We start from the raw sequence: 11392 nt of genomic DNA on the forward strand, positions 1-11392 counted from the left end.
TGTTGCTACATCCATGTGCATTAAGTCAATGAGTCATTGTAATTCTCTCCATTGAATTGGTTCATTGTCAGGAACCTAGCATCTTTCATCTAAGAACTTTTTATGTGAGCTATATGTTCTTAGTTGTCCAGAAAACAACACTAAGATGAGATTAAAAGAAAGCTGATATTATGCTATGAATTTGAGCTATTGCCAGAAGATATTGTATATCTTATTTATCGTTATTTCTCGGCATTAGGGAGAGAGAAAAACTAAGCAGTTCTGAAAATTTGTGAAGAATGCATATATACACTCGCACACAATAATGCATTCTCTGACCTAAAATAGATTTCTAAATTCTTTTATGCTGCAAATGTCCTTCTCTATTGAAATTTTGTTCGGGTAAGGCATGCATCAACTTGGTTCCAAAGATAAATCTAAGAGAAGGAAGATGGTCATGTTATGAGGAAAAATATCATGAAAAATGTAGCCATTACGAAAACTATTTAAACCTCCTGAAGAGGTTTTGGTACCTGTGATTATTGATACAAAGATATCTCAATCGATTATATCTCTACAAGTTGAAATAAGGAATCAAGAACTTGAAAAATTGTCGACAGATAAGTAGCGCTCAATATTATAAGTGTGAGAATATCGAACCCATATTAGAGGGTATGGTTGGCCAACATATAAAGAATCAATTCATTTGCAAAATATAAGAGTCTTTGGACTTGAGGTCTATACCCCAAAGGCGTAAAAGGATATTGCATAGTTGTTTTGTTCAGAATTGGTCATTGATTGACAAAAAGGAACATTCTTTTAACCAGTTTCGGTTCCATTGCCCAACTCTGAATGTAGAAAATTCTACATCGGAGATTCGTGCACCACCTTGCAGACAACACAAGGCTAAGGAAGCATACATCAAGGGAGATAGAACAAAGCACATATCACCAAAGCTCTTCTTCACTCATGATCTACAAAAGAATGGTGACACAGACATCCAACAAATTCGTTCAAGTGATAATTTGGCAGACTTATTTATGAAGGCTCTTCCAACAACAATATTTGAAAAGCTTGTGCAAAATATCAAAGTTCGTCGGCTGAAAGATCTCAATTAATATGCATTGTACTCTTTTTTCCTTAACCGTGTTTTTTTTCCCATTGAGTTTTTCATTTCTAAGGTTTTTAATGAGGCAATGTACAAAGACGAACTATAGAATGATGTACTCTTTTTCCTTCACTAGGTTTTTATCTCATTTGGTTTTTCATAGTAAGATTTTAATGCGGCACATTCTTAAGAGATGGTAATTCAGGGGGAGTGTTATGAATAGGATGACCATTGGAACAAGCCCATGTATTTTGTCTCTCTATGTTAACCTAGCTCTATAAATAAAGGAGGTTGTATCAAGTAGCAACTACTCCTCATTCACACTATTCTCTCTTCTTTTACTTTCTTCTCTCTTTACTTGCTTCTCCTCTCTTTGCTTATGTTAGTTCCTCCCTTTTATTCAAAATAGTGATAAAACTTTTTCAAAAATTATTAATTTATTGTGTACATGGAGTATTATTAAACAACAATTAATGTGAAAAAAATAGTGGAAATAAGATTTTTGTTTTGGAGGAAAAAGAATGACTTCGGAGGTGCCACGTGGCATAACCTTCAAGGGAAGCCATAAACTCTAGCATTAGCATTTTACTCAGCAATAATTGTTGTTAATTTTTTATTGAATAGTTCATCTTTTTGAACTCTAGCATGTAGAAATCTGGTCATATTTACAACTCTCAGATTCATTTTTTTTTAATCCCATTAGGGGTGGAATGAGCTGGGCTGAACTAAGCCACGAGTCTGTTCAAAAGCCTACTTACAAAAAAAATAACCTCTTAAAGAGGCTAATAGACATTGGGACTAATAGGTTGCGAGGTAATAGGTCAGCGGACTTACAAGCCTTCACGACTAACACTGAATTTCTTTTTTAAATATTGAAAATTCATCCTCAACAATACTAAAGGATTTCGTCTTAGGAGACAACATTCCTGATTTAGGTTTCCATCTTAGTATTTCTTCTCTTTTAGGTTTTTGTATCTTTGTACTTTTTAGACATGATCTTAAATTTATTAATATTTTTTTTACAATTAAATTTATTAATATATTAGTATAATATATTTATAAAATTATTAAAAAAATTAGGGAAATAGGTTGGCCTATCAGGCCTAATAGACTTTTTTGTAAGCATAGGCCTGACATTTTTAGCTAATCAAGCTTTTTAAAAAGCCTAAGCCTTACCTTTTTAGCAAATAAGTCTGGCCTAGGCTCAGCCTTTGGTAGGCTAGGTCGTAGGCAGCCGACGAGCCGCCTGGCCTATTTCCACCCCTAAGTTCCATGCTAGGAATTTTTTAAATGCCACATAAGCTTCCGGAGCTTCGGCGTTGACCCAACCGGCCGGAGGAACCAAAATCAATTATTTGGCAAAAAACTAGGGACCATTCCGACACTTACGCCGACGAGGAACTAAAGCTATATTTATGGCAAACATTGAGGACAAAAACGTAACCCTATTTTTTATTTTGAAACTAATAATAAGATAAGGGGTTGTCTAAATGACCCTTGATAAAGATTGGGTTAAATCACCCTTGATGAGGTGTTCCAATAATATTGTAACATGTGTTTTTATAAATCCCAACTCAAATTTTATTTTTTTATTTTCATGATATTCATTTTATTAAAAGGTTAAATATTTTTCCAGCCCCTAAACTTTGAAGGAAATTTGATTTTTCGTCTCGGCCTCACCGGCGTAACTTCTGAAAATCATTTTCGTGATTAGAGAAATAACTGGTTTTATTCTTCGTTTGAATGATTACTTTGATCAACTTGTCATTTGTCACGACCGTGCTTATGTGACATTGCCATGTGTTTTAATGAGGGGACCAAAATCAAATTCTTGTTTATAATTCTTAATAAAAAATTAAAGTTATTAATCTTTAATTACCTTCGTCTATGATGTTCTTGATCTTCATCTTCATTATAGTGTTCTTCATCTTCATTATACCCCATCACCCAAAACCCAATCATTTTTTTTCTTCTTCTTCTTCCTCTTTTTCAATCTCACTCCACTCCACTCCCATTTACCTCCCCTCAATCTCTTTTTTTTCTCTCCTACCACTAAAAATACCAGTAATGGCTTCCTTTTCACCACCAAAACTGAAAATAAAACCCAGAAAAAAATCCAATCCAGAAAATAGATTACTGAAGCAACATATGATTTACTAGTACGATAACCCGTGCGCTGCACGGAATTTTATGTTAAAATTTTGAAATAAATAAATTGATTTTATATATATGTAATTTTTAAATTATAAATAAGTCGATCGTGTATAAGTTAACCATGTAATAATATATGAAGAAAAAAATGAAATAAATAAATGAAATTGTGTTGTATACATCAAACATTACAAAAAAAAATCTTAAACATTGCATGTACATCACTGGTTTGTTGTTTGCCCGACCCATCCAGTATACAAAGTTTAAGATCCTTTTTTGCGCGTACTCTAGAGAGATACATATAACTGACCATGAGTGAAGACGGGCCTCAGAAAGAAGAGCTCAACCTGAGATAGTGTTTGTCCTCGAATTCAAATGTAGTGATTTTGTCAATTATTTATTGTCCAACTACATTTGTTTTTAATCAAAACTCACTTCTAAGTACTTTTTGGGAATTTTAGTGATGACGTTATATTAAAGTGCACATTGCAACTATATTGTTAAGATTTTGTTTTCTCCATCTCTTTTGTTAATATTTGTTTCATTTCTATTTGAGAAGTATATTTTTTTTGTTTTGACCCAGGTATCCCCACAGGCGACAGCCGTGAGACTAACCCCTCGCCCCACGGTCAGCGCACTAAGCAGTAGGGAGCTGGCCAAAGAGCTTTTTCTATTCGCAAGATACATAATGTATGTAGATAGTATTTATGTCACTATTCATTCATTGAAGAGAATACAATAATTCAATCTGCGTGACTAATTTGACAAGTCTATTCATTGAAGAGAATACAATAATACATTGAAAGAAAGCTCAATTGAAGTCAAACAAATCTCTATCAATAATTCAACTTGACTTTAATCGTTCTCCAATTTTATAGACTTTTTTAAGCACAAATATTGAATTGATAGACAAAGAAAGCTTGGGAACACACTTTCCCAAGTGAGCATCAATAATCAAGTTCCAACAACAATGCTATGAAGTACATAAACCTCAATTACAATGTATGAAAAAAAGAAACACCCCCAATGTGCATCATCACGTGGCAGCCCCATCACCAATACAAAATAAATCACGTCCTAGTGCTATCTCAAGTCAAGGCACAAATGAAAAAACAAAGAGAAGGATAGAAAGGTGGATGCTATCTGCGAGAGATAAGACCAAGAGGGAAGAGTACATGTCCCTTTATTACAGATCACTCAAAACCCTATTCAGAACCAACAAAAGCATATACATAAGCTACCATAGAATCACATGGGTGATTTATACACTCCAGAATTTCTTTAGTTCATGCATAATCTTAAGAAGGCACCACCCATCCAGCTCTATAAAGTAGAAGATAACACAAAGAAGCAAACTCATAACTATCAATGAGTATTAAAACAGGGACCAAATTTGATTTTCCTTGTTGCACCCACTCTCGAATTTGACTGCCCTCCCATTTTCCTTTTCCCAGACTTTCAGTAACTCTCAAATTTGATTTGTCTAAGGGCAGTCAAAGAAACCATTTTCCTTTGCCTTGCTCCAAGGATAATGTCAAGTAGATTCGAACATTCACTAATCAGAATAAGAAGAAAAAAAGAATCACAACAACATTGTTAGGAACCTCAAAAACAGAGATTAAAATTGTTAAAACACTCATTAAACTCTCAAACAATAGACTCATAAAACCGTTCTACTTAGTACCTTCCAAGACAACATTTTTCTCAATTCATTTTTTTTCAAACTTTTCCACTAATTAGCATATCTAGCATACCAATAATACCTTTTCCATGTCTGAAAATTGATCAATACATTGCTGAAATTACAAAAGTTAATATACAGAAAAGCTAAGCTCGCTAAAGAAAATTTGAGGGAAAATTTTCATTCTGATCATTTGATGGTCCTCCACTACTTGGAATCGCTCCCTCCAACACTTTGGTGGGATGCGCCCGAGTTCTTCAATATCACTAACCTATGCAGCTTCTACAACTTCAATGCATAAGGATAAACATAAAGCAGCAACCTAGTTGTGCCTCCACGACTCCATCATTTCCAAGATGAAGGCAACCATATTCTCTATACTTCTGTCACATCTTCTCTTAAGTTTATTTCAAGTGACTCTTCCATAAAAGAAAATAATCTGAATAATTAATTATTAAAGACATACTAAAGAAGTTAGGTCTGCTTTAATGGAGCTAAAGTGACACCAAAAGCAAAAACCTTTCGAATATCTTCCCCAACATGATAAAGTGTCCACTGCTCTAGCTACCTCTAGCCTTAGTCACAGCTTCTACAACCGTTCTTCCTATCTCCTTGGATGCTCCATTTATCGCAACTTGTTCCAGAAATGGGTGGAATCAAATAGTTAAGTTCTGAAAAATCAATTCAACTTGGAAACGAAGTTAAAAAGTCTCTGTTTTGCAACTATGAAGGAAAGCGCCTGAAATAAATCTTGAGCAAAATGAATACTCAAAGTGCAGAACAAACAGAGAAGAAATGTATATACTAAACTTAGCGAAACACCATAATCACAGCAAAGAAATAGCAATATCCAATGCTCACCACATCATTATCAGTTTGAGAAGGTTGTCCCTTACTTGCTGCCAAAGTTGCAGGTAATTCTTCAGCCTCTCTAAACATCTATCACCATACATCAACCCTTCCCAATTCGTTTTAGTCCTTCAAGATACACCTTATTAGCAATTGTTAGGCAGATTGAAACTGGGCCCATTCACTTTTGCTTATGCTTCAGAGCTGAACTGTCACGAGAAAAGCATAAATGAATAAATGCTATTATAGTAGGAGAAAACAAATGCCAGAGATAGTAAATAAATGAATACATTCACTATCACTAATTTGAAGCTTGATGGGCGGAGTAATTTAGGGTCATCAAGGAAAATATACAATTGACATTTAACTTTCATATGGTTATTTCAATTAAACCTCTTTGAAGCACAAACCAAAGCTCCTTTTTTCTTTCATCAGACAAAAAATGACATGACGGACCTAGGTATCAGATGAAGGGTAGTTCTGGCCAAGTCAAAGAGTTTCATGCTTAGTTCACTATAAAAAGAATTAAACCACACTCCAAATAACGAAACAATACAAAAGAATTGGGTTTCAAGAAGCACTTAAAAAATTACCAGTAAAGTCAAACTGTCAAAAATTGAGTTAAGTTTTGAGTTAGGAAAATGAATAGAGTTATCTCCTCATTCAATTTCGCACAATAAAAGTTCAAACACATTAATAAAAAGCATGTAAGTTTCAAGGGATGTGCATCTAAATTCTTAAACTGAATTGACCTTATATTGTTCATCGTAAGAAGTAAGAACCAATAGGAGAAAAACATGTGTCATTAAGATTGTAATATGTCCTACTTTGGTGGATGAGCATTATATATTATTAAGATTAAGATTTAGACTATCATTATATTTTAAAATATTTTATTACTTAGAGAACATTCTAATAGTTTTGAAATTCAAGTTTTACTTTGTAGAATTATTAATTCACGAAAGGTGATTTAATTTTGCATAGAATTTGATTTTAAACTCTATTTTAATTATCTTTCTGGTGAAGAAAAAAAACTCTAATTTAATTCAAATTGTTATTGATTTAATAACATCCTCATTACTAATTTAGTGGGATATTTTCTTTATTAACTTTAGCTTGTACATGGTCAAGAATGTGGCAAAGTGAATTTACCTTTAAATCTTTATTTTCACTCTCACTTCAATGTTAATATCAATTCCTATTTCACTGATGTGTTTTTTTAGGGGCATATTTTACTGATGCCCACTTAATAAGATAACGATCTCATCATACACTACCTAACTTTTTAATAGAAATTTTAAATTAAAATAAAATATCCAACTACACTGGAAATTTTCAAATTTCAAAATTTTGAATAACGAAAATTTCAACAAGAAATCATAATTGCAATACCCGGTTTTATTATGTCTCTATTTAGATGTATTTTACTATTAAAAAATGGAAAAAAAATTCAAATCTCTTCACATTCTTTAGCAGAAAAAAAAAAACTTGGAGAGGGAGGCCAATAGCAAGCTATGTGGGCATGTGGCACTTCAAAATCTTAACTCTGTGCCTTTTTGTTTCGGGTCATCATTAATATGGTATTTTCTGATCATCCACTGTCTTCTTTTCTTCAAGTTCCACCAAGACTTCCATTTATGAATTCAAAGGCTATGTTCTTGGACCCTGTCTTTGAAAATCCTCCAACATAACTCATACCCGCAATAATTCATACCAAGCCATCAAGTAAGAAAAAAAGATATCCATGCCAGAAGAACACTGCTGAATTTCATGCTTGTACATTACAAAGTATGAAAGACCATATTAGACCATATTCTTTTCGTTCTCCTCTTCTTACCAGAGGATAAGAATAACACCTTGGAGCTTGTCTTAGCAAGTACATCAAAATTGTGCTCTACATTCTCTTCATTCCCTTTGTAAATGTTTTCTTCAAATCATCAAAGCTCATTTTCATTCTCAGTATGAACATTATTTTGGCCTTTCTCAATAAGGACATCACTTTGGCTCATTATGCTCTCTTAAAGCAACACTCGATCATAGTTGATCCAAACACGAAGTCCCATGAAAAATTAATAGAAATAGAAGATCTCAAGTGTAAGTTAAGTGTTAGAACTTAAGTGGGAAACTGTATTCAGTCAAATATTAAATCCTGAATAATTCTATCCTTATACCCATTACACATAACGATACCATGATGAACCATAGCAATGAACAAAATATTAGCTACCATCGGTTTTAAGCAATCCTTTTACAACCAAAAACTCAATTAGAAAGCTAATTAGAAATTTTTATTTTAACTTTTCTAGAAACAAATCTGTTTGGATTGGTATAGTGGTTTAAAAAAAAAATGAAAATTAACACAATTATGACAAAATGATACGATAATTAAGTTTCATTAATCATTAATTTCAATTTGCTCACAAAGGAAACAAACTTATCAGTCAAGTATATGGATATGAGGTTGTTACTATATTTCAAATTTTAAATTTGAATAGAGTGTAATGAATATGAGGTTGTTATTATATTGGTGATTTCTATATTTCCTAATTTGAGGTTTGATAAAGGGAGTAATTTAAGGTCAAACACAATTTTGAATTCAAAAACACTAATTACTAAGCGAAGAATAAAGGGGGGAGATTTTGGGGGGAATTAAATGTGAATAATATCCTATTGTTGTTTCCTATTTTCTATTTTTTGAAAGTCTATTTTCTATTTTTCTCATTTCATTAATATTTATCGTTAGATTGACTTGGCAGCCCATAATTAAGAAAATTAGAGAATGAAATTGAAAATAGTACCTGAAAATGGAAGTTTGCTTCAACAGTTCATGGTGACACCATCCAGTCTCAAGCCCTACAACTCCCAAACCAAAGAGAGAATCAATGATTAACTCTTCAATAATCACATTTCACTTCTTAATTCTTAGCCATATGTGCCAAGAACCAAACCATGATACTAAATATCAGAAGCAATTGCAGAATGAGAAAAGATGAATAAAATTAAAATTCCAGTAAGAAAGGATTTTTTCAGTCCATATGATCACCAAATCATGTAATGGAAACATGTCTACTAATGTGCTCGGAAATCGAACTGATTTTTTTTGGTCCTAAACTTGAAATTCAATCGTAATAAGACATTAAAGAGGATAGGAACCCTGTTAGGAGAGATATTGGAAAAGGACAGTGCAGAGAAAACAGAAAATTTTCAACAAATCCAAATTAAAACTAACATATAAATATTCAGGTGTAGAAAAATCCAAAGATCCAAAGCTGTGAAGAATTCTAAATTGCAAGGTTAAATAAATCTCTAACTTTCCACTGACCTCATAATGATAGTTCAAGAGGAGTATAGTCATGGTGTGAATTGTCCACAAATTTGACCCTTTCCCTTTAAATCCAGCAGTGCATTGGTGTGAAAGTTACAATAACCAACCTACAATAAAGGGTTTACTGAGCAGTTTTCAAAGGAACGTATTCTGCTTTACTTCTCATCCATCAGAGAAGGACTGGAAGGGGAAGGCAAAGAGGAGAGAAAAGGATTCAGAGAGCTTAAGGATTTCTTCATGGATTCTGGCATGAATCAAGGTTAGTTATCTCCTCCCTTTAAAGTTAGTGAGAATCATATGAATTAAAGATCCTGGCTTAGGTTTTCTGTAAGTTGAAAACCCTAGAGTAGATAAAATTTGCTTACAATTGGTATCAGAGCCTTAGTTGAAAATTGTATGATTCTCCATGAAAGGTGTTTCTCCAATTTTATGAACCCTAATTTTAGAATTCGAAAATTTATGGATTCAAATATAGTATTTTTTTTGTTTCCGCTGCCTTGTGCTAATTGACTGTGGCTGACCGAAACTGTATTGCAATGGCCGGAAGGTTTTGGTCCTCGTAGTCATATATCTGTATAAAGTATATATTACTTGTTCTCATGGCTGCATGTATTTCGAGTTGTTATATGAAATCAAATATATAATTTGATTTTGATGTATCGTGCAATTTGAATATCTGTTATGCTGAAATTTCTTTTCGTAGCTTTCCTGTGGGTGTAACAAAAGCATGTAAAAGAATGGTATTACCATATATATTATTGTTTCATCCAGGTTAATTAGCCGTAAAGAAATTAATAGTATTACAGATATTGAATGTTGGTTCTAGATTTCAATGTTTATGAAATCATTGCAAAATTTGTCAACTGAAAATTATAGCTTTCGCATTATGTAGACCAAATTTTGTATAAAAAATAATTGCTTGTAAGGTATAGATCATGAAATTAAATATATGAAGGATTTGTATCATCAAAGTGATCAAATGTGTTTATTTAATTTTATGATGTATGGTTGCAATTTACAGCCCATGGTTTTGATGCTATGAAAAGATGTAAGGAGCTTATGATGGCTTATCATTATAAGAAATATTTGTGTCACCCAAAGGTGGACCATTACTTATAATGTATGACATTAAAGAAAGAATTGACATACTTGAAAAATGTGTTTATATATCTAAAGATTTATAAACATGTTAATTATTTGTCTATTAAAGTAGTTTTAATAGCATCATTATTGTTTGAAGTTATGAATTTAAGTTACATCCAAAGATGAGCTTAAATGCATAGGTAAAGTTATTTGTTTGAATCCATTTAAGTTACTCAAAGCATTAATGTGTAAGCTTATCAATGTTTTGCAGCTATGACTTCTTTGTCTGCTGGGGTCACTGGTGTGATCAAGTTCAATGGTCTTAACTATGCTGATTGGTCGGAACAGATTCAGTTTCAACTGGGTTATATGGATTTAGACCTAGCAATAGTTACAGACGAAAAGCCTGCAGCCATTACTGAGACCAGTACAGATGATGACAAGTCTTATTATGAGGCTTGGGTAAGGTCTAACAGGCTGTGTTTGAACTTGATGAGAATGACAATGGCTGAAAATGTTAAGCCATCCATGCCCAAAACAGACAATGCAAGGGAATTTATGGCAAAAGTTAAGGAGTACTCACAATCAGACATAACTGACAAGTCCATTGTGGGAACTCTAATGAGTGAGTTGACGACCAAAAGGTTTGATTGGTCTCAACCCATTCATGATCATGTGACTAGCATGGCAAATCTGGCAGCAAAGCTGAAGTCCATGGGTATGGATGTAAGTGAGTCTTTTCTCGTGCAGTTTATTATTAACTCACTTCCTTCTGAGTTTGGCCAGTTCCAGGTGAACTACAACACCATTAAGGAAAAATGGAACTTTCAGGAAATTAAGGCCATGTTGATTCAGGAGGAAGGGAGATTAAAGAAAGAGAAAGATCACTCCATTCATCTCACGACTCATGATGGAGCTAGTAGCAGCAAGGCTAAACCAGGTAAAAAGGAACAGAAGAAGGACAAAGCCTTAAAGGTTAAAGAGGGCCGAATCCATAAGGAGCATGTGTGCTACTTCTGTAAGAAGGCTGGACACTTCAAGAAAGATTGTCCGAAAAGAAAGGCTTGGTTCGAAAAGAAAGGTACATTTTATGTTTCAATTAGTTTCGAATCAAACCTTATTGAAGTACCTAACAATACCTGGTGGTTGGATTCTGGTGCAACTACTCATGTGTCACATATTATGCAGGGATTCCTTTCGATCCAGCCCATAAGAG

The 11392-nt window shown here is 33.4% G+C and overlaps 1 protein-coding gene across 1 annotated transcript; it reads left to right on the forward strand.

Moving 5' to 3' along the window:
• The first annotated feature begins 10449 nt into the window (after positions 1-10449).
• LOC130736138 (uncharacterized) lies at positions 10450-11015 on the forward strand. Its single transcript, XM_057587984.1, has 2 exons — positions 10450-10906; positions 11008-11015. Exons 1-2 carry the CDS (start codon positions 10450-10452, stop codon positions 11013-11015), a joined length of 465 nt encoding a protein of 154 aa, XP_057443967.1.
• Positions 11016-11392: the final 377 nt, after the last annotated feature.

The sequence above is a fragment of the Lotus japonicus genome, chromosome 2 (assembly GCF_012489685.1).
Source record: "Lotus japonicus ecotype B-129 chromosome 2, LjGifu_v1.2".
Classification (NCBI taxonomy): Eukaryota; Viridiplantae; Streptophyta; class Magnoliopsida; order Fabales; family Fabaceae; genus Lotus; species Lotus japonicus.

What these genes read in the sequence shown, in the direction of transcription:
- LOC130736138 (XM_057587984.1), top strand. Translation starts at nt 10,450, where the DNA reads ATGACTTCTTTGTCTGCTGGGGTCACTGGTGTGATCAAGTTCAATGGT.